The sequence below is a fragment of the Nannospalax galili genome, unplaced genomic scaffold, assembly GCF_000622305.1.
Source record: "Nannospalax galili isolate Female #2095 unplaced genomic scaffold, S.galili_v1.0 scaffold1250, whole genome shotgun sequence".
NCBI lineage: Eukaryota > Metazoa > Chordata > Mammalia > Rodentia > Spalacidae > Nannospalax > Nannospalax galili.
In genome coordinates, this window is record NW_008328704.1 from 778,757 (window position 1) to 806,126 (window position 27,370).

Consider the following 27,370-nt stretch of genomic DNA (forward strand, 5'->3'; position numbering starts at 1 on the left):
AAGAAATTGCAGATGTTTGCTGTAGTTCGGTTTAAAAGGGTGAAAAACCCGCAAGCAGCCACAGGTCCACCTACAGAGCAAACACTGGTTTGTATGTTTGTACGTTCAGGCAATGGTGTCTTTTGCACCTTCCAAAGCTTATGTATCAACAGGGAAAGTTGCTGGCAGCATTGCCAAGGGTCACCGCAACATGAAAGCGCAGCACAGCAAACACGCCTGCGCAGATCGTCTGTGTGACCACGCAGGCAAGGCAAAGGCCGCAGAGGGGCAAACTGCAATGCTGGCTGTTTGCCTTGTTAGATCACCGGTGAGTTTTTTATCTTGCCTGGAGGTTTTCAAACGATTTATTTGAAAGCGGAGAGGAAAATCAACAAAAGAAATGCGAGGTCTGGGGGAGCAAGAGCCAAGTCCATTTCTTTGGAGACATGAGCTCCCCTGGGCTCCCTGTGCACCAGGGAGACAGGCCGCTTACCTGTGTGGGGTTCCCCGACCACTTCCAGAGCTGACGGGCAGGTAGGAAGGCTGAGATCTTTGGCCGGTTTTCCACGGAAGGCGGCCGTTGCCTCCGAGAAAGCTCTTTGGCTTTGGAGAAGCTCAGGGCCTCCTTGCGTTTGAGCTTGGATTTGCCACCGCTGGGTCCTGCGCCCGTACCCGCACCAGCCACCCCGGCCCTGGACAGAAAGCAGCGCTGGGCATGGGTATGGGGGCTACCACCTTTGGAGCGCAGGGCTTCCGGTGGGGCCAGGAGGGTGGGTACAGGGCGGGTGAGACAGGTCTGCAGCAGTAGGGCAGGGTCCTCGTCATCTGAGCTGTAGGAGGAATCCTCATTGTCTGACGAGCAGAGGCTGGAGGTGGACATGGAGCCTGAGGAGGAGGATGTGGACGAGCCGGAGGAGGAGGATGACATGGACAGACGGGTGAGGAAGCGGGAGGGCACACCAGTGGCCAGCCCTGGCCCATCCTCATCCTCATCCGAGTAGGAGCTGGGACAGTCACTATCACAGGGAAGTGGGTACTCAGTCTGGCCTGTGTACTTTCGCAAGGCCAGCCCCATGGGCAGGGGATGCATGGGTGCCCGCCCCTTCCTGTCCTTGCCCACAAGGGCTGGATGTGCATAGCTGGGGCTGGGTAGAGGTCGCCCCAGCTTGGGGCCAAAGTCCTTGTCGCTCGTGAGCAAAGCCTTGCAATTCTTGTTCTTGGGGGAGGTCACGCCTTCATGGTCCAGCTTAACCAGGAACTCGCTGCCCGCCCTCCGCCGCTCAGCCTTTTCAGCTTCGGCCCGCTCAACCTTCTTGGCTCTAAGCAGCTTGTGGGCTCCCCCGGGCAGGCCCGCGCCAGTCCCTCCAACGAAGGGCGTGTAGGAGCTGGCCAGGCTGCTGAAGGAGTCAGCTCGGAAGCCGTTGCCGAACACGGGAGCGGGCATGCTATGCATGGGAAACAGGGCCTCACGGGCCCGCAGCTTCTTGGCGCTGCCGTTGAGCTGGAAGAGGTTCTGCAGCACCCCCGGCCCTTTGCCACCTGCCGCCGCCACAGCCACTGCCTTCCGCTTGGTCTGAGCCACTGCCGACCAGCTCAGCAGGGGACTGCCCCTGCGGCCTAGGAAGTGGTCTGGGGCCCCCGTGGGGGACTTGGCACCTGAGGTTAGGAGGTCGACTTTGCCTGGGGGGGAAGCCAGGTAGAGTCAGTTGTACCTGCCGCGCCCACCCAGCTGTCTCCACTCACCCCTCCCCGACCCCACAGGGCCGCATGCGCCTCTCAGTGGCCCCACCCCCAGGGGCCCTCCCTGCCCAGTTCTCAGCGCTTCTGCAAATACCAGCTTTGTCTTTGCCGACAGATTTCTTCCCGGGGGTCTTGGAATCGGGACCATCCTGCGCTTTGGGGGACTGGCCGGGAGTGGGGGCTTCGCTGGGTGGGGGAGGCTCGTTGGACGCTTTTTTGGTCCTCCGACAGCTGCCGGAGACCAGCAGGGCTGGGGAGGGCTCTGTACCTGTAGAGTGGACAGAGCTCATCATGGGCCTGCTGCTGGGTCACTGGTACCCCTCCCCTTCCCTCTCCTCAGGAGCCTTTCCAGAGCTGGTGGGGCCAGCTGGGGTCCTGGGGTGCTCACACTGGATCTTGAAGTCTGGAGGCAGCAGCCTGATGTTAGAGACAGCGATGTGGCCTGTGTCCCCGTCATCAAACTCTACCACCACAGAATCCAGATCCTCTTCCTCATCACTAGAGGCACCTGCAACGGGGCATGTCCTTAGTATGTGGCCAGCCCTGCTGGCAGGAAGGCAGGGGTGGACAGGAGGGCAACAGGGTTGCTGAATCAGGGCACTTCTGCAACTTGACCACATCGGGAACCTGGTAAACCCCTCCTTGGTCACCTGGTGGTGTAGTCACTGGTCCCCCGCTCCTGGCACGCACGTGTCTTGGTCTCCCCCCACACACATACACTGGAGCAAGGATGTTTCTCTGTGATCCTCCCAGGAGTGTCCAGCAGGCCTTTGCCTACTGTCCACTCACCTGTCAGGCCAAGAGTCCTCCTGCCCTGAAGGGCCCCACATGCCCTGCCTTAGGGTCAGAAAATTTTGTCCAGGTAAGCTGGTGAGCACACATGATAAGATTTGGGGACCCTAGCACTGGGATTTGGGGGTCCTTTCTTTGCTCTGCCTCCTCTGCTTAGGTGGACACGGGAGTCTCCTCTATCCCACAACCTCTCATTCAGAGCAGGACTAGGCATGCCCTGTTCCAGCCTCTCTGGAGCTCTGTAGGTCACAGAGGACAATGGCCCCAGTGTTGGCCTTTGGTATGTTTAATGGTATGTTTACCTCGAACCACATTGCCTGGGTATAGGCACCGAGACTTCTGGCTCCAGTAGGCACAGACCCGGGTACCAGGTGGAAGGTACCGACTGGATTGTGGCCGGACATCAAGAACCTGCGGAGAGTTGCAGGGGAATAGTCTACGAGCAGCAGCGTCTAGCCACATGGCTCATTGCAGGGCCAAGTCAAGACCCTTTCAGTGGTGGGAACAGCCACTGGGCCCACCTCCCCAGGCAGGGGCCGTCCTTACTGCCTCCTGCAGCAACTGCTCCAGCGAATAGATACGTTGGCGGTTGCCTCTCTCACCCTCGATGACGATGCTGTAGCTGGGGGCACAGAGGGGGAGGTTGAGACGCCTTTAGGAGTTTTACTACCCACCAGGTTATAGCCCACAGGCATTCCTCCCACCCGGGCCTCACATGTCGGGGGGCTGCAGGGTCCTGACACTGCCTGCATACAGCAGGCTGTCCTCCTTGGGGATCAGCACAGGCAGTCCGTCCTGCAGGTCCTCCTTGCGGATGCTGCAGGAGCGTGCTGAAGGACAGAGTGTCAGTGCTGGGCCCCGGCCCACTGGGCCCGGCCACCACTCCCTCCCAGGCAGATGACACCCATGCTGCTTACCCAGGGCGGCACTCTGCTCCACACTTAGCTGGACACCGGCCTCCTCTTCCTCCCCCTCCTCGTCTGAGAAGCTGCTGTCATCGTCAAACTCGAAGTCATCCTCCACAGCAAAGCTCTCCAGCAGCCGGCTCACAGCTCGGCCCTGGCCCTGGGTGGGCCACAGGGGTCAGGGGGGAGCTGGGAGGGGCTGGGCCCCCACTGGGTCCCCAGCCAGGGAGGGCTGCTACCTGCTTGCCGATGGTCTCACTTTTCATCTTTGCCAGCTTCCTGCCCTTCTCCAAGATGGCCTTGGCATTGCGGGCTGACAGGGCAATGGACAGCGCCCCATTCTTCCGCTGCTCAGGAAGGGGAGACGGAGAAGGACAGAAATGAGGGAGGGTTGGAACAGCCTCCCTGGCCAGCATAGCTGTGACTCAGGCCGACTGGGGGTTTAGGGTTGCGAGGAGGAGAAGCTGTGGACTCTCTAAGTCCTTTCCCAATTAGTGCCCCTCCTCAGGATGTCCACTGAGCACTCTGGTGCCTGCTGACCCCACTGGCCTACCCGCAGTACTGGCTGCAGCACGGTGCTCTTGCGTGTGGCTCTCTTGAGGCGCTCACTGGCTAGTTTGCTGCCCTCCTCTCGGCAGGCAAAGGTCCGGGTGGGGCTGAAAAGAGCATCCCTGGTGGCGGCAGCCCCCGGCTCTGCGCACAGGCCACCCCTTGTCTTGTCCTTGACCTTCTTGCCTGGTGTGCCTGGGGGCCGCCGGCCAGGGGCTCGCTCCAGCTTGGTGCCCGCCTTGGCCTTCACTGTCCTCCTCTTGATCTTAACCTCACTCTCAGGGCTGGACAGGCGGCAGGCCCCTGTGGGAGGGAGAGAAACAGTCACTGGAGTCCTGGCTGTGTGGCCCTTGTTCCCGGCCTGTGCTGTCTTCCTGGTTACCTAGCAAGCCCTGCCTCTCCTTCTTCTTCTTGGCCTTCTGGTTGGCTTCCATCTTGACCACGGAGGAGGGTGAGGGTCCCAGCGTCGCCACACTGGCCCCTGGGTGCAGCAACAGTCCAGGTTCCCTGGGACCTGCCTCTGTCCCCAGGAGTGCCTGGCAATCCTCACTGTCATAGTCACTGCCTGGGGGACAGCAGAGGGGACTTGGTGATGGGTGTTGAATGTAGCTATTTGGGGTGGGTCTGGGAAGGATGGCTAATGGAGACCCTCTGAGATGCTCTGGAGGGGTGGGAAGCTGGGGTCTGAATGGTGTTTGGTAAGGGATGAGAACAGGGTTTCTTTTTGCAGCCCCAACTTGCAGGACTGGGCTCCTCTCTGGAGAGTCCCTCCTCCTCCCTCTCTGCATCCTCTGGCCCAGCTGGCCCCTGGCTTCCTGCCCAAAGCTCTTCCCTTTGTTCTCCCTTAGCCTCTGACCCCGGAGGGGGGTAAGGGAGAAAGGAAATGTCTATTTTTCCAGGCTGTTTCTGGACTTGTCTGCCACGGAAGGAAGAGATACCCCAGCAGCCTGCGGGATGTTGCAGGGCAGAGGTGAAGAGAGGTTATTTTTAACCTGCTTGCCAGGGTGTGTCTAAGGCTTCTTTCTGCCCTAGGCAGGACCTGACCTGGGGACAAGGGCTCCCTTCTCTGCCCGTCGTCCCTGGATCTGTCCCACTTCGCAAACTGCACCTGGTTCCAGTGGTGGCCACAGCCTCTGTGTATCCCTCCTTCAGCCCCCAGGAGACCATGGCCCTGGCTGGGGTCACTCATACCAACTTGCCTGCCTCATGTGCCACAGTCACTGCGGGCTGAGGCGGGAACTTGGGCATCTCCCTGCCACCATCCCCATCAGGGTGTGGGTGCTGCACTGCTCCAGACACCTTGACACTCTTGGCTCTGGACAATTTCTTCCGGATGCGCCCACCTGGGGTGGCCTCTTTGCGCTGGAAGGCGCTGAGGCCAGCAGGCAACCCCGTGTTCTTGACCTTCGGCTTCAGGTGGGCCACCTTGTGGTCCACTGAAGACGACAGCTCTGCCTGGCCACTGCTCCTCTTGCATCGCACCTTCTCCTGCAAATGGGAGAGAGCTGCCCCTCAGGCGTGGATTGAGTCACAACCCCTGGCCTGTGTTTCCCTGTCGATGTGGAGCCCAGACAGTGGCACCCCTGGGGACTTGCCCTGAAAAGGGACTGAGGACATCTGGCCTAGGACACAGGGCTGCCCCCTGGGGCAAACACCCCACCTGTCCACCCTACCCTTTCTAGTCAACTGAGGGTGGAGGATCAGAGCCCAAGGGTGGGAAGGCTATGGGTGTCATGGTTAGGTACTGGCTCAGCGGTTAAGGGCACTGGCTGCTCTGGCAGAGGACCTGGGTTTGGTTCCTAGCACCCACATGGGGGCTCACAGCCGCCTGTAGCTTCAGTACCTGTTCATGATGCACTTACACGCCTCATCCACATAAAATAAAAAATAAATTTAAAAATGAGGAGTGCCTTTGGCAGAAAGGCCAGTTTCCTGCCTGCCTGTAGCACTTGAGAGACAGAGGCAGGAGGATGGCTGCAAGTTCAAGGTTAGCTTTGGTTTATATGACAAGTTCTAGGGCAGTCAGGGCTATGTAAGGAGACAAAAAAAAAAGGAAAAAGACTGACTGGCCTCTTGACACAAAAGGAGACAGGCTGAATGGCAATCGGCTTGGTCTGGCCCAGGACCTTGGAGGATGGGAAGGGCGGAAGGACCCACCAGGATTACACCTGGCACTGTGAACACAGAGCTCAGAGCATGGCACTCTGGCACGTATTCCTGTCCTCAGCACGCTACCTACACAGCTTTCCTTCTGGAATGAGAGGAAGGGGAGGGACAAAGGCAGCAAGTGATAAACAAGGCCTCACAGGAGACCTGCTGCGTGTGCCCTTGGGGAAACAGCCCTTGGTTACTACAGCTGTGTGTTCAGGGCTCTCTTTCCTTTGACCAAGGCACTAAAATCATATCCAAACCCTGGTTGACTCACTTGGGCTTAACGCCTGGTACCCATATCCAACATCTCATGCATCACACCCACCTGAAGTGAGGGTGGAGAGACCTGGAGACTCACCGAGGCAGCCGTCTGCAGGCCCGCATAGACGCTCTTTTCTAGTTTGTTTCGCTTTCTTGTGGGCTCGTCACCCCGAAGCTCAGCACACAGTAGACTCAGACTGGCACGCACAGTCCTGGGAGCAAAGTGGTGGTGGATATGGAGCAGGCAGAGGCACAACAGTACAATCTAGGCACCAAAACCCCTCCAACAGTCCCTGTGGTATGTCCTAAGGAGGCGACGGTGTGCAAAGGACAGCCTCCTGCCTCATCGGCTGAGAGCAAACCCTGGGGGTGTCTGGCCAGTACTGAGCTCCCCTGGGTACCTGCCTCCTGGACAGACCCTTCTGCCTGCTGACTACCAGGCCCTGATCATCCTCAGAGAGACTTTCCTAGAAATAGGATATCTCTTCCCTCCCAACTCATCCTTTCTCTCTCCTGGGAGGGAATGCCTTTGGGGTGTCTAGATATAACTAGTGACCTAGACCCCAGGCAGAGGGACCTGGGGACTGGGGAGGATACTGGCTCCCTGAGAGGTAGCCCAGTGCTTGGGAGTCAAGATTGGGCACAGGTCTTTCCACCAGGTATATGGAAGAATATGGGCTCCTGTCTGTGGGGTTGGGGTGGGGAATCACACTGGTCTGGGTTTGGCCATTGGGATAGTGCACACCTGTAATCCCAGCACTCAGAGGGCTGAAGCAGGAAAACGTACCATATGAGGTCAGTCTGGGATACATGGCCAGACCTTGTCTTTGGGGGGAAAAAAGATGACTAGACACTAAGACTAAGAACAAAGGACACTAGGGCAACTGCACAGGAATAGGGTCCACGGCTAAACGGGGGGCGGGGGACAGTAGGCAGACGAAGGCAAACTCTCCTTCCCAGACTTCAGGAGTCTCACTAGGGGGCCAGGCCCTTGATCTAGAAGGGACCAGGGGAGCTTCTGAGGCTTAGCCTCAGTTTCCCTGTGTACCATGAATAAGTTATCTCCTTTAGGCTGAAGCTAGGTCAGGGGCCAACAGGGCCAAGCAGTTACTGTGGAAACTGCTGATCCCCCCTCTCCCTCTACCCTCATGCCCTGTGGGCAAACTCCTGTCTCTCAGATGTCCCAGTGATTTCATTTCCTTCCTAGCTCTACTTCCCAAGAGGGAATCAACACCAAGGTATTATCTGCCTGCCCACAGCTGGGCAGGGGCTGGGGGCTGGTTTCTACCCTTCACCCTGCCTCCAACAGGCAGAAGGGAACTGAGCACTCATGAAAAGGAGCGGCAGCTGGGGACCGAGGGCCTGGTCTGGCCTTGGTCTTCTATGGCCAGATGCCTCCCCACCTTCCTGTCCAGCGAGGAAGCTGGGCCTCTGAGACAGGAAGCCCCTGCAGCTCTGGGAGCCTCCTTGCCCCGACTTCCTGCCACCTCGCCTGGCCTCCCACTTCCTGCATGGAGGGAGGAGGCCCAGCCTTTCTGCCCAAGTCCTGTTGCCCCCACTGGGTCCTGGAGTAAGGTTAGAGTGGTGACATGAGCTGGAGGTGGGGAGATCAGTGGGAGACATGAACTTTGGTCTTAGCTCCTTGCCTGCTCTGAGGCCACTGGCTTCTCTGGGTCATAGGTGAACTTGGGGGCGAGGTGATCATGGGTCAAGCTTCCTTGCTGGGATTTGGGGTAGAGTACAGCATGGGCAGAGTGGCCGGGGCCTGCCAGGGTGAGGTTTGGAGGTACATTACTGCCTTCTGACAGCACCCCAATACCCTCGCCAGACCTCAACCTCTAGTGGCCCTGTCCGGTTCAGCAGCCCTAGGCTGCTGACTGGTTCTCAAGGGAGCCCCCTGCTGGGTGACACCTGGGAGGGGCCCAAGGGACTTCTCCGTGAGGCCCCCAGCCATATGGTGCCATCCCCTGCAGCCCACGAACACCCCCCCCGCCCTGTAACCTTCTCTGCATTTGCTAATGTTTTGTGACATAAAGCCCTGAGATTAATTTTTTGCCTCTGTCTTAATTGAAGGAACCATTTAGTGCCGATTTAACTATTATTACCAAATCATCAGGATTGATGCAGTGCACACGCGCGCGCGCCAATCGTGTTTGGAGGAGCTCGGAGGATTTATGCAAATGGGCCTGCCGGGAGAGGCAATTTGTAGCCGAGAAGGACAATTATACCCGGCCCGGGAGTGCGCCAACGACTGCGCCGGGCGGGTAATGGATAATAACATCGCGCAGCAGCCGTGAGCAGCAGCGCAGCGTGACCAACGACTTTATACAGTGCAGATAAAGAGCCTTTGACGCAACTCCGCCTTGCACACAAGGGGCCAGGGCTGGCCGGTGGCTCTGGTGGGGTGATGCCATGGTCCTGGCCACAGCCAGGTTCCCTGAGCTAGCGTAGCCAAGCCTAGGCTGTGGCTTCCCATGCATGGGGAGGGGGTGTCTGTACTGAATGGTGCCAGCCCCCAGCAGGGATCTGTCTGCTAGACACTTGTCAAGGCCCCGAGTTTTAGAAGGGGACCCACTCGGAGTTTAGACATGGTATGCAGAGAGCCAGCAGCCCCTGAAGCCAGAGGTGAGCTGTGACCTTCCGTGCCCATCTATGTCCTTCTGCCCGTCCCCACACCCCAGACTCACTTGGCTTTCTTGCCATCATTCCTGGTGAGCTGGCCTCCAGGACGCAGGGTGGACAGCGAGTTGGAGTGTTTGCGCTTCCTCGGCCTGCCAGGTCCCCGCCGTGCAGGACTCCGTGAGCTCTCCTCTCTCCTGGAGGCCATACGAGAGGGTGTCAGAGACTTACACACATACCTCCATGGACACAACAGGCCCAGCAGAGGTCACTGCCCTGCTGAGGGGTGCTGGGGGCAAGAATAGTGCTCCTAAAGTGCAAGCTGAGGGTAAGACTCAGCTAGGGCCTGCTGCCAATGCCCGCGGCGCTAACTGTCCCGCACCCTGTCCCTACCTGCCCTGCCTTGTACACACTGGCCAGGGAGAGCCCACTGCCCGGCTGCTGCTGTGAGTTTTCGTCTGCCTCTGGAGCAGCTCCCAGCTCCGTGGAGCCCCCCAGCCCTTAGCTACACCCATACTCCCTTTGGCCACCATCCCCCTTACCCCACCCTTGTGGACAGGCCTCTCCCTCAACTGGCCTCTGGTGGCTGCTTCTTTCACCCAGACTTTGCCTCTCTGGGTTCCCAGGTCTCAAGAGCACTACCAGCTCTGAGAAATGCTGGGTCCAGAAACCGCCTTACAGCACCTCCCTCTGTGCTGGCCCCACCCGGGCATACTCATGGTCATGTCTGCGCTGCAGGCGTGCAAGCTCCCGCTGCTTCTCCTTGTAGCGTCGCTGCAGCTCTGCCAGCTGCATGCGCATTTCCACTTCCTGTGTGTCTAGCCGGTCAATGGCAGCTTTCAGAGGGCACACCTGTGTGCAAAGGTTAGCAGCCTGAGAGTTGTGCCAGGGCCTCAGGGTGGGCTGGTGGGAGGGAGTCCAGGCATGCAGGTTTCCCCAACCCTGTCATGGCACTGGGCAGTGTGGTGGCAGGACATGCACTCACAGGCTTGGTTTTGGGGGCCCAGGTGTCCTTGCGCTGCAAGATCTGCATTCGAGGGGTGAGCCTGGGACAGCTGCCTGGGTCAGCAGCTGGGGGCTGCAGTGAGGTGACTGAACTGTCCAGGCTGGCAGCTTCCACCAGGGACCAGGCTGTGGCTAGCGTGGCAAGGTGCTGCAGATTGAAGGCCAGCACGTCTTCATCCTCTGCTGGAGGGACAGGCTTGGGTCACACACTGTCCCTCAAAGAGGTCTTTATGTCTGCCCTTTCCCAGCACAGCTCCAGCCCTGAGCTGTCCAGGTCCCCAGGCTATGAGGACCCAGGGTCAGACCACAGGGAAGAGTCTGCCTGCCAGGCTACAACTTGGGAGATTCTCTCTAGGCCACAGTGCAGGAGTAGAAGTCAGTAGCTAGGTAGAGCTTCCAGAAGCCACGGCCAGTAGGTGTGTACCTGCTTTCTATATGCTAGGAATCGAAGAGAGGACACCGAGATTTCTGCTATGAACCAAGTGAAAAATCCGGCAGACCAGTGTTTCCTGAATCCTAGGCCCATGCAACTGTTCTAGAGCCTGGTTTATAGTTACAAGCAGCTAAGAGTTACCCACTACCTGTCCACTCTCCCACTAGCATGTGTAATATCCAGGCAGCAGGGACTACAGGGAGGTGGATGGTTGACAAAAGGGTGGGATAGTCACCACTATTACTTGTGAAAAGGACCAGGGGGGTCTGGGTGGTGGAGGCCAACCCTGGCCCAGAGTTCAGCTTCAGGCCCCTCGTCCCCTGTTCTTGAAGGACCAGTCACAGTTCATAATCTCTCCTTGGGGCACTGTGATCTGTCACCATGCTCTCCCCTCCTCTCCACCCTCCCAACGCCCCAAAGCAGTAATGGGCAACTCCTGGACTTTTCTCTTTCCCAAGGCATACCCAGGGAGAGAAACTCCCAGCATGCTCTGGCCCTAGGGTAGGTAGTAGAGGGTACTAGGTATGCAAGGGTCATTTGGGGACTCAAGAGCAAGGAGCATTTGATTAAGATCTATTGTATAAAATGCATTAAAAACTCGATAAAATAGCATTAAAAAAGTAAGACACAGTGCAGGTATGCTATAAGCTACCCTTGTGGGTCGCTAACCACAGAAGAAAAGCCGGGAGGATTGAGCCAGTGTGAGGCCAGCAGAGTGACAGCCATTGAGGGAAGAGACCGCCAATACAGACCCTGTGAAGGACCGGACATGCCTGGGCTGATCCAATGACATCTACGAAGGGTCAGAGGAGCAAGCCAGGAGTCCAGGTTCGTCTACGTGGATGCTACAGTACCCTATGAGGCACCAGGAAACAACAAACACTAGCCCCCCAACACTCTCTTGAACTGGTACCACTCTTCCCTGGACGGAAAGGAGCCTCCTCAGAGACACAGCTGATCCCAGCCCAGGGCTAGAGGACTGCAAGATGAGTCTCGAAAGCCAGAAAGTTCTCAAAGAATAACAGGGACATGTGAAAAGCACACAGAGCTGGCCCATGGGCTCCACCAGCCAAACCACGGCAATTTGGTCATCAGAATAAACAGTGACAGCCATGGACCATTGTATCTAAAATGGCTCTGTAACCAGGAAGGGCACTGAGGTCAGAAGACCAATGCAGGGTGAGGGTGAGGGTGGATGGTAGGGGGTAGAGTGTGTGTGTGTATGTGTGTGTGCCTGCACTTGTGTGTGTAGAGGAAGAGGCCTCTACAGCATCACAACCTCTGCACCAGGCTCTGAATTACCAAGGGGCAGGTGGAAGGAGCTGTGCACCATATAGACCAGAGGGAACACAGCCAACCCAATCAAAATCTCAAACCTCCTGACAGTTGACAGGTGTCCTGGAACCCTACCAAAAATGTACCCCCTGAATCTAGTCAGAAGAAAAATGCAACAAAGCCCAGTACAAGGGCTCCCCACAAAGTGATGAACCAGTATCCTTGTCAAATACATGAGGTCGGGGGGTATGCCCAATGCAGGGTAAAGCCAGAGGACTGAGGAACAGTCTCCTCCAAGGGTTGCTTCTGTAGTGCCAGAAGGTACCTGGAAGGGCAGCTGGCAGACGCCCAAACATTTCTGGCCCAGATCTCCACCATGGGAGACCTAGCCTGTAGATTCTCAGTCTTCCTCTACCACCAATCAGGGAGGCCCACCTGCAAGTCCAGGTCAGCTGAGCCCTGTCAGATCCCCTGTGCTCCTTCCTTTGCTCTGAGTGTCCCTAGAAATCATGGGTATGTAGCCCCTACCTGGCTTTGCACAGATGGCTCTTGCAGACCTGGGGCCTGGGCCTGGGCAACCCAAGGGTCTCTCCCCGTTATCTTGGACCCTGGACCTGACTCAGTACCTACTTTTCCCTCTTCCTAAATTGTTTGGTGGAAGAAGCTGATCTGACTGATTTCAGCCATAGCAGCCACTGCACTTTATAAGCACAGCTACTGTTCTAGCAGTGGCTGAGGACTGTCCTATTACAGGGCTGGGGGAATGGTACAGTGTGGCTACTCTAGGAAGGGTCCATGACATGGTTGGGGCAGTTGCTAGGACTCTGTCTCTTGTGATCACACCTGTGACTAAAGCCAGTTTGGTTTGGCAGCTCTAACACCCACATTCGCTTATGTGACGTGCTTCCCTCTCCCACTTCCTTGAAAGGTATTTACTCAATGAATGGGCCCCAGTCTTGCTGGTATTCACAGGCTGTGTGGTACACACACATATGGTGCCTGGCATCCAACTGGTGCTCCCCTCATACTGTTGGTGCACCCCTCACATGGGAGGCCCTGGCAGCTTGGCCCTGACCCTGGGTGCCCCACATTGCTCTGACACACACGGTCTGGAGGCTCGTGAGGGCCTCGGTGGGGGTCCAGCTGGGAGCCCACACCAGTCAGGGTTCCTGGGTTGTTCCCCTGTGTGCAGGCCAGCGGGCTGGCCAGCACTTCCTGGCACTGTCCATCCCCATGACTCCTGACAGGGTGGGTCTGAAGCCACACTACCCTGCAGCCCCCCTCCCTCACCCCAGCTCGGGCCGAGGAAGACAGAGGCCAGACAGGGGCCGTCAGGGAAATTAGCTTTACAAGAACATTCACTACCCCTTTCCAGCACAAAGGCACAGGGCAGTGAGAGTTTTAAGCACTGAGAAAACAAGGCTGAGCCCCAAGGACTCTGCTAGTTCTTGCTATAAATACCCTGCTGTACAATGGCCGGCCGAGGTGCTCCTCAGTGGGAGGAGCTTCCTTTGGGGTCTCAAGGGAAGCTGATGTTTCTCTGGTAGTGGGGAGGGAGCTTTAAGAACAGGGGTAGCAGGGAGTTGTGTGGGGTCTCCCTGCTGGGTACAGACAGCTCTGGCTCCAGGTCTCCTCCATCCTACCATACACATCTTGGGAATTCTTGGGTGTCTGGCTAGGTGAGCCAAGGAACTTTTGGTCTCACAAGTCAGCCTGAAGCAGGAAATCCTGCAGCCATAGCCCTAGCCCTGGTATATGGTATATGGGAGCTCTGAGGTCTGGGGATTCAGCTGATCCCAGTCTAGTGCCACCTGCCCTAGCAAGGCAACAGACTGCAGCTTTCTGGTCCCTTTCCGTCTAACTTTTCCTGCCTTAGGCCTTGACATCTCCTACTTGAAATGGAGACAGTACACCAAGCACTGCCCTTGACACTCAATGGTATGAACCCTCCATAGAGGGGTGGGCCTAGATCCAAATGTCCTACCCAGGACTGGGTAGCTCCACCAGGCTGGAGTAGATCCTGCACAGGCTGGCATGCCTGCCTTTGACTTCCATGGAAGAGGACCCTTGTGGGGCAGGAAGACCTTCTCCCTGGGGTTTTCCTTACTTCAGGGACAACTAAGCCAGCCTGTCTGTCTGTCTGACCCTGAACAAACCTGAGGGTCCAGCTCACAGGATCCCAGGGAAGGCTACTGTAGCCAAGGCTTACCTTGCACCGTGAGCTCGCTCTTCTGCCGTTGGATCTCCAGGTCAGCCAGCTCGCTGAGCAGGGCAATTCCATGAATCCCTGAGCTACGGGGCAGGAGGGCTGTGCTGGGGGGCATGGAGGCTGCTGGGGTCTGAGGGTCTGGCAGGCTGATGTTAGGCAGGTCGCCCAGGTCCACAGTGGCAGCCACCAAGGCGTCCAAGCCTGGCAGTGCTCTGAATGGGTGGCTGTGGCTGGGAGCCCCCCAGTCTGCCTCTGAGCACCCCCTACTTTCCGCCAGCTGCACTTCATCCTCCTGAAGCTGGGCTGTATCAGGGGCCTGCTGTGTGCCTTCATCCTCATCCAGGGCAACTGGGCTCCCTGTTTCCTGTTCCAGTGCTTGTGGGGCGCCCCCTGAAGGGGGCTGTGGCAGCCCCTGCTCCCCAGTCTCCTCCTCTTGCACCCCTCCCTGAGTAGAATTAGTCTGGTCAGTGGCTTCGGTGCCCTCTTCCACGAGGAGGGCTCCGAATCTCAGTGCTCGTAGCCCCTCAAGTGGGCTGGGGTCCTCTGCCTTTCCCGGGGATCCCCGCTTGATGGAGTGGGGTACAATGGCAAGGTCCTCAGTGGCCTCCCTGGCCTCTGAGAGCAGCCTAGGCTCCTCTAGGTTCCTGGGGCTGCAGGGAGGTGGCTCCCCAGGCAGGAACGTCCTTGTGGGCTCAGACCGGGTCCCTGGGGTGGTGGTTTGCATAGTTTGGGGGTCCGGGAGGTCAGAGGAGTGCACATCTGAGGGGAGGGAGGAGAAGCCCATGCCAGCTGTGGGGTTCAATCCTGGAGGCAGGTCTGTGAAAGAAGGCACACGTCAGGAACAGGCTGGGGAGCAATTGAGGAAGCATGACCCCATTACAGAGTGGAAGATGGAGGCTTCCTGGCTTGTAGATCTGGAGAGGCAGGGATGGGAACCACACTATGCTGATGGGCAGCAGGAAGTGATGCCACAGTGCCAGTCCCTTTCCTAGTCAGGGAACCCAGGGCCATCTCTGGTGTGGTCATCCAGGAAAGAGGGGCTTTTAAACCATGAGGCTTGAATTGGGGTTTTTCCTTAACTAAAACAAGCCAGCAGTGTGTCAGAGGCATCATGCCCCATTAACTGCAATGGACAAAAAAAAAAAACCAAAAAATTCAAACTCAAACACAAAACCTCTGCTGGCTCAGTTTCCTCATTGTGGAATTGGGACAGGCTTTATGTTCACCACATGGGTTTCCAAAGTGCTCAGTCTGATCCAGAGAAAATCACAGGCTGTTGGGGAGCTGGTAGGCGGCAGACCCAAGACCCCAGTACTGGCTGCCACATCTTGCCTCAGGCCAGGGCAGGCTGTATCTTTGGCACCAGACAGTGAAGATGTCCCCATGCTCGGCTTTGCTAAAAACCTGGGCTCATTGCTGGGGACAGGTCCCGACTGTGATGTCCTTGATGCCCTGCCACAGGTACATACACTTCCCCATGGATAGTGGAAGAATTGTCAAGAGGAGGAGAAGACCCTTATGCTCTGGAAGGCCCAGGTAGGGGAGGGGCAGCTCCACCCACCTAAGAGGGATAGGGCTTGTCAGATCAGAGCAACTCACTCTCACCTGGTTCCAGTGTGGTGAGGTTGGTTCCAGCCTGCTGGCCCGCCCCTCTCTTGTCCTTGGCGCTAGGTACCTTGGAGCCAGGCCCTGGGCTGCCAGTAGGACAGACAGCTAAAGTGCAGGGGGCGCTGGGACGAGGCGGTGGTGTGGGGCAACTGGTGGGGGTCTTCTGAGTGGGTGAGTGGCAGCAGGGTGACAGCTTGACCAGGCCTGCAGTGGCGGATGGGGGGGTGCCCTTGGCCATGGGGGTTAAGGCAACTGGCTTATGGGTGGATTTGGGGGCCTTCTCCTGGGCAGGCTCCTCCAGCTCCATGTGTCGGTCTTCAGGCTTGCGCTGTCAAGTAGGGGGAGAAGCTCAGATGGCCCCACCGTCTGTACTCTGTGTCCCCACTGCTCAGCAGGAGACATCCAAGGATGTCCTGGAGTCATCTGCATGGAACTTGGAGGGGTAAACCTGCCTTGGATCGCAGCTGGGGGTGACTGGTAGGATAATGGTACCTGGAACTGGGTAACCCGCTGTAGCTCCAGGGCCTGAGCAGCCCGCTGCTGTTGCTGCTGTTGCTGCTGCTGCTGCTGCTGTTGCTGCTGCTGCTGCTGTTGCAGTGCATATAGCTCTTGCTGTCGCAGCAGCTGCGATCGTGAGTACACAGGGAGCTGACCAGGGTGCTGCATGTGTGAGGCAGGGCCCCGGGCACCATACATGGGGGGCCACAGTGAGGCCTGGTCCATAACTTCAGCTGCAGGCAGGACCAGAGGACCATTAGTCCTGGCCACGAGGAAGGGCCCACCTGGGCTGCTTCCCCCATATCCACCAGTCCCATCTCCCTTCAGCCCTTCCCAGTCCCTCCCTAGCCCTGTCCCCCAGAGAAGAAAAGCCACTTCGAAGTTCCTTCCTGAGCCCTGGTCAGGGGCCTGCCTCTCCCCCTCCCCCTCCCCCAAGACTGCTGCCCTCCCTGGACCTACCACCACCAACCCCATATGCAAACAGCCAGACTGGGGAGTCCTTACCAAGTGTGTGAGGGGCAGTGTGGGCTGTGGGCTCTGAGGGCAGGATGACAAGCTGTGTGGGCGCATCCTGGGGGAGGGGAAACACTGAGGGCATGGAGCCTGGCACAGAGGCTGGGAAGCCAGGGGGTAGATTCTGGTGCAGGGCAGGGTGTCCGAGGCCTGAGGAGCAGAGGTGTAGTGGGTCAGGTCAGAGGGCCCATGGTCACTCTCGAGTATCCCATTCCTGGGTGACCCAGCCAGGAGAGGGTGGCCACTAATCCCAGGTCAGCCCACAGGTCTCCTCTCAGAGTACTGACCGTAAGAATGTCCCCCCATCCACAAGGAGGGACTGCGGGTACGGGGCAGCCAGTGGGGGTGGGCAGGGTGGGGGTGGGAAGCCGGGTCTCCACCCAGCTGTCCACCCTGCATCATAAGGTGGGGGGCCAGTTCTCCAGGGCAGCTGCTTGAAGGGTGGATCCGGGCAAATTCCACGAGGTCTTTGTTGTCCCTGTAAGATCACCAGAGTCAGCTCTGTCTCCCTGATGGACACCCCCGCAACACACTGTCTATCTGGAAGGGGAAATGGAGGTGGAAAGCTCCTAGGAGGCCCCATGTTCCAGGCTTCAGTGGGTCTGCTGGCAGAGGATGAGCAGGGCTTTCCAGGAATGTTGAAATGCTGTGTATGCCCTGCAAATGACACCTCCCTTTCTCCCTTGAGGGCTCTGAGGGGCAAACCCACCAAGGGCCCCAGCTCAGTTCTTACTGTAACAGCAGTTCACGGCCAGCCAGTCCCAGGCGGTCATCACATATCCGTGTCCTCTCCTCCTCATTCTCGAGGTCCAGAGCATGGGTAGCACGTGGTCCCCCGCCAGCTGCATAGGGTCAAGAGGGTAGAATGATCAGGCTGCGCTATCCAGGGAGCCAGTGACAAAAGCAGCTCATGAACCTGTCTTAAGTGGGGGGCCAATGCACCGAGACAGGGTGCACACTCCTGGGCCCGAGGGCTTTGGAGGATCTTCTAGGGCAGGTGTAGGGAATCAGCAGGGTTCAGAGGCAGGGAAGGGACAGGTGGCCCTGAGCACTGTGCATGTCATCCAGCTTGTTTCCTTGGTAAAGTGCAGCATACCTTTGAAGGTGGGGGCAGGCCTGCCCTGTCGCCCACTGTTGGTACTGTAGGCTGTATCAGGCCGGCTCACTGTGTCCTTCTGCCGTGCCAAGGCCACCGCAATGCCTACTGGTGGCTGCCGCACCTCCCCATCTCCATGTGGGGTCTCGTGCTCCCGGCTGCGGGCACAGTCAGGCCTCTCCACTGGGCCTGGGCCCTTGGTGGCTGGGAACTTGGCTTCCTGCTGGACACAGCTGGCTTTGAAGCCACCCAGGCCCACAAAGGGCGCCTTCTGGCCCACAACCAGGGCTTGGTTGCTGTACTTGAGCAGGCTCTTCATGGCCGACACCTCATCTGGCGGGTTAGGCAGCTCCTGGGACAGGAGGGCTGCCTGCTGCAGGCCACTGCCAAAGGGGTCCAGGTAGGCACTGCCCTTGCGTTCCTCGCTGATAGCCATGGAGGTACTGTGATTCGTCTGGACACTCCATGGAGGCAGATGGGGCCCGCTATAGCCCAGAGAGGCCAGCTCCAGGGACTTGCGTTTCGCTTCGGCCCCGCTGCCTCCTGGCTCCACCTCAGGGGCCACCAAGTGCTGCTGATGCCGGATCCGGGCCACCTTCTGGGCTCCTGGGGGGCCAGCAGGGGTCTCTTTGCTGGCCACTTTGTCTAAAGTGCAGCAGGCCTGGGTGGCCTTCCCGCCCAGCGGGTCCTGGTGATTGGGCCGGGCACAGTCCTGTGAAGGGGCAGGCAACTCGAAGTAACCACTTTTGTCCAGACCACCTTTAGGGAGTCCAGGGAAGGGGGCCTCAGGGCCTGCACTAAGATACTCCAGGCCCTTTAGCCGGGGGTGGAGGGCTGCCTCAAAGCCTCCAGGTCGCCGCTCGCCCTTGCCCTCAGCCTTCAGGTGGGCATAGGAGACTCCATACGGTGCAGCATGGTCGGAGGCCATGGCCCCATCCAGATGCCGGTCCTTGCCGTCACTTCCCACGGCACAGGCCTCTGCTACCTGGAAGGGGCGGCTCTTGTCGGCCAGGTGTCCCACAGAAGGCACAAAGGTGGGCCCACTGGCCTTTAGGTCCCGGGAGACTTTGTCCTGCAAGGGGCAGAGCCCATCTGGGCCTGCATGCAGCTGCAGGCAGGGGAAGGAGTTTGCAGCGCCCGTGCTGAGGGGCGGGGGTGGCCCTGTGGGCAGGCCGGACGGCACCGTGTAGGATACCGCACGGTGCAGCATCTGCCGCCGCTCCAGGCACTCACTGAAGGCTGGCCCAGGCTCAACGGGGCCTGCTACCTCCTTTGCACAGCGTCCAGATGCTGCCACACCTGTGCCGGGTCGGCCTAGCATGCCCCCTGCGCAGCTAGCCAGGGAGGCCTTGCCCACGTCACCATTGAGTACCTTGGTGTTGAGCAGGCAGGAGGTGAGGTGTTTGGGGCGGCCCTCACAGGAGCCCCGGGGTGTGGGTCCCCCCTCCTTGCAGGGCCCCTCGGTGGGCATGGGTGGCACCAACTTGTGTTGCTCCTTGCTGTTCTCTCCCTCTGCCACTGGCCGCTCCCTGCTCTCTGCAACTTTGCTGGCTTTCTCTTTGCCCAATTCTTTACCCGTGAGGAAGCGGTCAAACTCCTTAGGGCCTTTCTGCAAGGGTGTGGCCTCAACGCGATCCCGGCTGCAGGAGCCGATGGGGTGGGCAGGAGTGGCTCGGGCCACGCCAGGGAAGTTGTGGTTGGCAGGCAGGATGGTGGGCTGGGGGGGCAGGTTGCGCAGGTAAAAGTTATCTGTGAGCCAAAAGAGTCAAGGTCAACAAGAAGTGTGGGGCAGCAGTGGAGAGCCCGGACTCCCCCGGATACTTGTTCTGTGTGACTTGTCAACCCTGGCAGGCACCTATCTGAGCTTCCTGCCTAGGGAACGTTTTTTGCCTCTGTTTCGTTAAACCATAAACACATATGCACAACAAAAACAAACGGTCTTGAAGTGTGCAGTTAGAGGCATTAAGTGCGCTCACAGTAGGGTTCAGCCAACCACCGTCCACAGCTAGAACTTTACCATTTTTCCATACTGAAGCTTCCTTCCCTATTAAACACTACAGAAATGTTTTAAGCTTTAGGATCCTGGAGCTGAGGGCCTTGGCCCTGTCTTTCCATGACCAGCCCAGTGTCTTGGAAATTTTCAGAGTGAAGATGTGTAGAGATGACCCCACAAAGCTCGAATGATGCGGAGAGAACCTGCAGCCTGGAACAAGCACTGTGAATAGCCAAGAGCCTGGCTATGCTGGGGACAGTAGCCCCAGAGCTGTGGCTGCCAGGGGGAGAGCAAGGTCCAGGGTGTCTGAAGGATGAAATGATGTAAAAGAACCACTTCTGGGATATTCTGAGGAGTTCCCCAATTCCCAGCATCCTATCTGGCCATCTCACGCTGATGGGATTGAGTGTTATCAAAGTGAGGAGGGAAAATGGTCTGGGTAGATCACCACTGAACACCCACCCCACCCCACCCCCAGCAGCTCTGATGGGTGGTGGGTGTCCTGTGGGCTCCCTCTGCTGGTTAGTGGACTGGATGCCAAGGTGGAGCCCTGAATCTGGGGCAAATCTTAGCAGCCCAGGTGGGGTGGATATCAGGCTCTGTGAGTCAGCCCCAGGGATACCAATTCTCCACTGGCCAAGCTCAAGGGGGACCCTGGAGGCTGCCCTGACGCCCTTCCAAATTGGGTGGGTGGGCAGCAGGACTAAGCCCTAGCTGTAGGAGCACAGAGGCAGGGAAACAAAAGAAAACATTTGAAACTTAAATTATCCTCAGTCATATAAAGTCCTTGTCGATTTCCTGCTAATTAGAAACAAGGGGGAAGGGGAGCAGGAAGGGGCAGCAGGAGAAACCTAATTAGCTCAATTTCCAAAACCAAATAATGTTCTTGGATGAAGCGCCACCACAATATTGTGAAAGTGGAGAGGCCTGGCCAGCAGCCGCCAAGACACCAGCCGGCCCCACAGCCCAGGGGGAGTCCCTGGGCCCAAGTTCACCAGTCATGTTTGTGGGGCTGGGCCCAGCCACCTGCCCACCCCTGACAGATGCTGTCAAAACAGCTGTTGGCATGGAGAGGCTGTGTGACTAAGGGCTTGGGGGTCCCAGCCCACAGTCCTCAAGCCTGTTCTTGGAAGCGTGTGGCGGTGCTATCTAGGATGAGGCCAGACCCCTGGGTGGGTCTGGGGGAAGCTACCTGGCAATATCCCAAGCAGGGCCCAGCCTGCTCCAATCAGCCAATCTGAGCAAGGCCAAAGCCATTCAGTGCTCCAGTGGTTCCAAAACTCCTCGGAGGCCAAAGGTGCAGGGCCAGCTCAGGGGTCCAGACATGCTAGATACCCTCAGATCCTAGATTCTGGCACCTGAGGGACAGCAGGGGGTCTAGCCCCAGGCACTCTCTGCATCCTGGTGCCCTGTTGATCTCTCCGTTCCTGCTGGCTGCTGGCAGGCTGGAAGTGTCCTCTGCTCTCACTGGGACTCCCTAGGGCTTCATTCCCTATTGTAAGCCAGCACCTACTCACACAGGGACCACTGTCCAGTACCTCCTAGAAGACCCCCCAGCCTCTGCATCCATGCTAGATTCATCTCCTCCAATCATACCTGCTCCAGTAGTCCCTCTCACAGCTTGGGCAAGGAACTGGGGTCATCTGGTACCTCTGCCTATCTCTGCCCCAATAAGCATCCCTTGATATCCTTAATTCTAATTGTGTGGGACCCCATGTCTGAGTCTGCATCCTATCCTGTCATGGGGTCATCTGAAACTGAGCCGTGGTACCAATCCAATGCCAGTCCTGGCCTCCAGCCAACACTACAGGAGAACTTTCCAAAATGCAAATATCCACCTCACCTCTCAAAGTTAAGCTCCACCTGGTGACAGGGTCTGAGGTCTCTGGCCTTCTCACCCCCCCGCCCCCCCCTCCAGCCAGGTCTCTTGCAGATTCCTGGGTGGGATCTGAACACTGCCCCAGCAGTGCCAGCACAGGGAACTAAGGAACATTCCCACAGGATGGGGCTGGGACAGAGGATTCCTCACAGTCCAGAATTGCAGCTTCTGTGTCCTCCTTTAAGAACCCTTCCTGCCCTGAGTGACCCATAGGGGCTCTGGCAAATGCAGGTAATGAAAGCTTGAGGGACAGCATGGCTATGTGAGCGTCCTCACCTGGGCACTGCACTTGGCCCTCCTCTGGACCCCACTCCTGGTGGGGAGAGCTCACCTAGGCTACTGCCTCCACTGGTACCCCCTTAGGCTCAACTCCCAGGATGCCCTGCACCCCACACCAAACCCCACAGCACTTGCCTTTTTGGGTTCCATAGAAACGATGTTGCCCATAGAGAACATTGCTGTTTCCATGGTGATCCAAGTGGCTCACGGGTAGGAAGGTAGATGCCAGGCTCCCCGAAAATCTAGGGTATGCAGGAGCTAGAAAAGCAAAAGCAGTGGCTGTGGAGGCAGCTCTTAGCCCCCTGGTCCTTACCAACCTGACCCTAAGGAGGCAAGAAGTGGGCAAGCAGCCCAGGAGCGACGCCCCCACAGAGCCCACGCACAGCCCACCGGTGGGAAATCAACCCATCAATACATCATATTAACTCTGACTCCACTAATACCATCCCTCCGGTGCAGCACAAATTGAATTGCTGATGGGCTGGAGAGGGGGAGGCGGCCTTTGATTCCCTCGCAGCAGCGCTTGGTGTTGCAGGAGCTTCTGGGCCAGCAACAAAGAGGCTTGGAGAGGCAGCTTGAAAGGAGGGTGCAATAGACAGACTCCCCATGAGTTCTCAGCCAAGGAAGAACCAAGACAGACATGACCCCCAGTCTGAACCCTCCACAGGCCTACAGGCAGCAGCCAGTCCTGGAGGAGTTATGCTGTAACACAGCTGGTCTGGGTGACTCACTCGGGGGAGGTCAAGTTGGGGTGTGGCAGGTTCCCACCTGTTGGAAGCCACAGGTCTCCCCACAACTGGGCTCCCTACAGAGACACCGAATCTTCATGCTTGTGCCTGCAAGGTCCTGACACGGAACATGTGCCTGGGAGAATCTCTGTACAGGGCCTTAGCCTCAATTCCTACCTGGTGACTCTGCTGCTACACAGGCCCCTCCTGGACCAGAGGGATCTGACCCTCAGAGGCAACCAAAGTTCTGAAGGACCATATCTGCACGGTATAGCAATGCTAGCCACGGCCTGGAGCCAACCTGCTGTGAGTATCAGGCAGAGGCCCAGGGAGAACTGGGACACCTGGACTATCAACTCAGAGATGCCCTACCAGGTGTGTGTGGGGGGCACTTCCCACTCTACAGAACAAACCAGAACAAAAGCAGCTGGGCTGGGGCAGAGTAGGGCCACTCCAAAAGAGGATCTTCTCTTGGGGACCTTACTTTTGTCCCAAGAACCTGACTTCTCGGGCAGTGCTGGACTGTGACAAGGGGACAGCAGGAGTCCCTGGGGCTTCCCCAGAGGAATGGGCAAAGTGGAAGCCTGAAGTGCAGGACTGCCACAGTCCCCAGGGAGGAACTCAGGGCAGGCAGCAGGGTGTTTGATTCACAGGCCCAAGGAACCAGACACTAAGATTCCGCTCCGGAGCATCACAATGAAGTCACTGACAAGTCCCGCAGCCTGGCCTTACTCAGGTTTGCTCTACTTTGCGTCTCAGGATTCTTTTAACCACAGAACTCCAGAGCTGTTGAGGTGGTCTCCTTTGAACCACTCGTGGCTGAGTGTTCAGGGGCATGAGGAATCTCTATTCGGGGCAAGCCCTGGAGAAGCAGATCCAGAAATACAAGACAGCTAGTCTCAGTCCCATGTCCCCCAAAGCTGATCTGCCTGGATGCTGAAGTCAAGGAGGCCTCTGTGGCATGGGGCCAGGCAGCTCTGGGGCTAAGGACAGTGCGCTGGCTGAGTAGGGCTGATGATGGCACCCACCATCTCGGCTAAACGAGGACCCAAAGCTGGTAAAGTTTGCAGCATGCACAGGTCCTGGGCAGGGACCTCCTAGAACCCTTGGCTCACACACCACACCACACCCTCACAGGGCCACCACTCAGCCCCTTGATTGATGAAACTGTGGAACAGCCTGGGCTCAGTGGGTCCATGGTACTGCTGCACAGGGAGGAGCTCTGTCTTGCCTGTCTGACAGTGAAGCCTCCCATCTGAGTCCAGAGAAGGCAGGGGGCATGTGAAGGCTCAGAGGAGTTCCATGACACAGAAACCTGCCTGCATTGTACACCTCCTAGACTGAGGGGGCACCCTCAGACCACATGGGAGGACTCAGTGAAGATGCTCACTGTCAGGCCTGTCCCCTTCGTGTGCCCCTACTCCCCCATCTGTCCCTCTTGTTGAAGAGCAGGCAGAGGCTGGAGGACCTGCCCAATTGGCTTGGTGTGTGTGGACACATCTGCAGCAGATGTTAGCCAGATTAAACTCAGCTCCTGGAAGACTTGACAAAAGCCAAGAAGCCAGGGTGGGAGCAACTGGGCAGGAGGGCAGGGGCGGGGGGGGGCGGTAAACCGCTGCAGCTGTCCCCCGTAATTGGCTGCTGTTAAATGTTTTACGGGTCTCGTTTTGGTAAACAGAAGTCTGTAAATTCCTCCTTCCTAGACGCCATTTCCCAGGCGGGGACACCCACCTCACCCCACCCCACTGTTCTCTCCTTGCCCTCTCTGGGGGGCAGTAGGCACTTGGCTAGATAAGGAGGGACGCCCTTCCTGTCCAGTACACGCTGGGGGCCGTGTAAAGGCTGGTGGTCCTGAACTGGTAGTTGCCGAGCCAGGGAGTGGGGCTGAAATGTGCAGGACAGCCCGAGGCCGGGGAGGGGGGGGGGCTCCTCTTCCCAGGACCCAGATGGGCAACTGGTTGGAAGAAGAAATGTAGAGAGGGGCAGGGAGCCCTGGGGGACTGAATGAGGAGAGGGTCCTCTCAGCCCAGCAATAGAAAGACCTCTTCTTTTTCCCCAAGACTGTGCTCTCTGAACTGAACTGGGCTAGGAGTTCTAGGAGGGTCCTGGTGGGGGGGACCCAGGAAGAGAGAGAGCCTCAGACATTGACAGTGGGCCACACCCGAGGAGGCCCAGCCAGTAGCCGGGTGCACACCTCCAGTAGACCACCAGGCTTGCTCAGCTCACTCTCCTACTAGATGGCCCAGACCCCAGAACCTTCCTTCCCCATAGCCTCTGCCCATCTGAAGTTGGAGCCACTGTGATGGCCCCAATGGACAGGTGATACATCTCAGGTACATGCTGCCTTGGAGCTCCTAGCTGACTTGGGGAAGGGCCCCTGGCCAGGTGTGGAAGTTTGGTTGAGGATGCCCCAACTTGCTTTGACCTATCTACTGGCATAGCTGCCAGAAACCCTGGGAAGGGTGAGGTGGTGATGCCTGCTCAATGGTCAGGAAGAGGACAGCGGGTGGCTGGCTGTGGGGTTGCACAAGAGCAGCATTCAAAGGCCAGAGAGAGCAGAGCAGGCAGGGAGATGGGCAGTTGGGTGGGGCTGCCATGAGATGGGGGTTGCTCCTGTCCAACCAGAAGGCACAGGCATCCACGGGTCCTCAGCCTGGTTGTAAGCCTCCTGCTCCCCAGAGAACTAGGAGACATGGGGCCTGGGTAATGGTCCCTGTTCCTCTCCCTTAGGATGCTGCTGCCACAAGTGAATGCCCCATAATACCCTGGTGCTGGCCCTTACCAGGTGACAACCCTTTCACTCAGGATGACAGTGATTTTTCACTGCAGTTTATTTAATGATAGACCAGGGGTGCTGGCTTAAGAATTCTGTGACTATGGAGGCTGCAGAGGTGGCTCAGTGGTGAAGAGCATTGGCTGTTCTTGCAGAAGACCCAGGTCTGGTTCCCAGTACCCACATGGCGGCTCATGACCATCTGTACCTTTGGTTCAAGGGGATCTGACGCCCTCTTCTGGCCTCCGTGGGCACTTACATGCAGGCAAGACACTCATACATATAAATAAAAATAAATTTCCCTTAAAAATTTAATTAAAAAAAAAGAATTCTGAGGCTGGATTCACATGTAACTTAATTGACTAGTAATGTCTGTCCTGGGAACAGGCAGGGTGTGGCAGTCAGTTCACAGGATGCGTGCCATCCTTGCTTTAGTGGCTGAAGAGTAACCTAGCAACAACCCAAGTTCTTGCCAAACACCCCTGCTTGAGGATTCCCTCACCCCAGATGGTCAGCCATCTAGGCCTGGATTTCAAAGTGCAGCTCCCAGGACTGACCACCCAAGTGGCTGGGCTTAGAAAGGCAGCCCTCAGGGTGTGTCTCCTCCACAGGCCTGCAGTACTGACCCACAACCACTCAGGGTGCAGGGCCCTGCAGTTTTCATCTGTCCCCAGGCTAAAAAGAATAATTAAGTGTCTAAGGGGTTAGGCTCCCAAGGGCAGGCTGTTCTGCATCCAGGGACAGGCCCCCGAATCATAGGGAAGAGCTTTGGCACTGGCCAGCACACAGGGGTAGAGGGGCTGGGGAAGGCAACTGATAATTGGCAGAGCCTAGAGCAGGAGTATCCTGGGTATATAGCCAACACCCTGCTGGCATCTCGGACAGTAGTTCTGCCTTGCACACTTTCAGCAGCACTCTCAAGCGGGTCATTGTGCCTGCAGTCCCACTCACCCACGGGCAGTAAGCAGGTGCATCTGTCAGGCAGGACCCGCAGATGTCAATCAATCCAGGAAGATACCTGACTGGTGACTAAAGCCAATGCCGCCATCCCAATGTATATCTGCCAAAGGATGTGGGAGGGAAGGAGCCACTCTCTGAAGTTCTTGTCCTGTGTCACTATGGGTCCAAGCAGCTACTCTGATCAGTGTGATTTACAGGTGAGGAAACAGGCTCAAAGCCTCCATCTGGGCATGTGGACCTGAGTCTAATGCAGCTTGAGGGCTACGAGAACTGGAGGGTGAGGCCCTGAGACCCTATGGCTGCTTCCTTCTGGCTATAATGGGGCTGGCTGGAGGTAGCCTGACCAGTGGGACACCCTGATCCCCAGGGCAGGGTCTAGGAGCTCACTCCATGGTGTCCCCCAAATCTTAGGGTGGCCAGCTTTTCCCAGCTAGCGCTATGGACATGGATGGGAACACCATGAGATGCAGAAGGCCTAGCGTGAGGGAGAGAACCATGGAGGGAGGGCCAGGGCTAGGGGACATTTCAGTCATAGAGGCACACATGTAAAAATGGGAAAGGGGGCTGCTGGGTGTGGTGGTTCATGCCTATAATTCCAGAACTCAGGAGACAGAGGCAAGAGGATTGCAAGTTCTAGGCCAGACAATCTCAACTTTCCTGAGAAAGACTGTCTCAAGAAAACCAAATAAAACAGAAGAAAAGGAGGAGCTTCCAGTGTCTGGAGAAAAGGTGCCTGGGGCAAGTGCAGCTGCCAGGGGGTAGTCCCAGAGGGCTACAGAGCCTCTGGCCCACCCACACGGGTGCATGCTGGGTAGAACCTGTCTCCCTGTTGGATGTGTTCCAGCTCCTGCTTATTCCTGTGGCAAGTTCTGAGGCCTCACAAGCTACTGAGGGAGACAGAGGCAGCTGAAGTATGTAGGAGGCTGTGGGATCTGGAACAGCAGGGCACACTTGGTGGCTCCCGTGTGTGGCTCTTGTCCTGCGGGAACCTGGCCAGGCCCGGATGGAGAAGTGGCCACCAGGGTGGGTGTGGCTTTCACAGAGGATGGCTAGGACAGCCAGAGCACATGTGCCCATGGCTCCCCCTCCAGGTGGCACAAGAGACCACTGCTAGCCTGGCTAAGG

The 27,370-nt window shown here is 57.6% G+C and overlaps 1 protein-coding gene across 9 annotated transcripts in view; it reads right to left on the bottom strand.

Moving 5' to 3' along the window:
- Positions 1-27,370, bottom strand: part of Bahcc1 (BAH domain and coiled-coil containing 1) — a 58,423-nt gene that overhangs the window by 3,636 nt on the left and 27,417 nt on the right. For 4 of the 9 annotated variants that reach the window (XM_029561237.1, XM_029561234.1, XM_029561257.1 and 1 more), the window contains exons 3-24: positions 21,920-22,042; positions 17,634-19,382; positions 17,271-17,379; positions 16,825-17,015; positions 16,529-16,687; positions 16,019-16,257; positions 15,524-15,854; positions 13,919-14,734; positions 9,982-10,184; positions 9,712-9,848; positions 9,065-9,193; positions 6,475-6,589; positions 5,165-5,453; positions 4,348-4,530; positions 3,970-4,268; positions 3,656-3,763; positions 3,227-3,576; positions 3,058-3,133; positions 2,814-2,922; positions 2,108-2,227; positions 1,814-1,987; positions 473-1,659 (exon numbers count right to left, since the gene is read on the bottom strand). In XM_029561237.1, coding sequence (XP_029417097.1) covers positions 473-1,659; positions 1,814-1,987; positions 2,108-2,227; positions 2,814-2,922; positions 3,058-3,133; positions 3,227-3,576; positions 3,656-3,763; positions 3,970-4,268; positions 4,348-4,530; positions 5,165-5,453; positions 6,475-6,589; positions 9,065-9,193; positions 9,712-9,848; positions 9,982-10,184; positions 13,919-14,734; positions 15,524-15,854; positions 16,019-16,257; positions 16,529-16,687; positions 16,825-17,015; positions 17,271-17,379; positions 17,634-19,382; positions 21,920-22,042 — 7,196 coding nt within the window. The remainder of the gene's footprint in view (positions 1-472; positions 1,660-1,813; positions 1,988-2,107; positions 2,228-2,813; positions 2,923-3,057; positions 3,134-3,226; positions 3,577-3,655; positions 3,764-3,969; positions 4,269-4,347; positions 4,531-5,164; positions 5,454-6,474; positions 6,590-9,064; positions 9,194-9,711; positions 9,849-9,981; positions 10,185-13,918; positions 14,735-15,523; positions 15,855-16,018; positions 16,258-16,528; positions 16,688-16,824; positions 17,016-17,270; positions 17,380-17,633; positions 19,383-21,919; positions 22,043-27,370) is intronic. The other 5 variants (XM_029561249.1, XM_029561248.1, XM_029561258.1 and 2 more) reach the window with 4 other exon arrangements.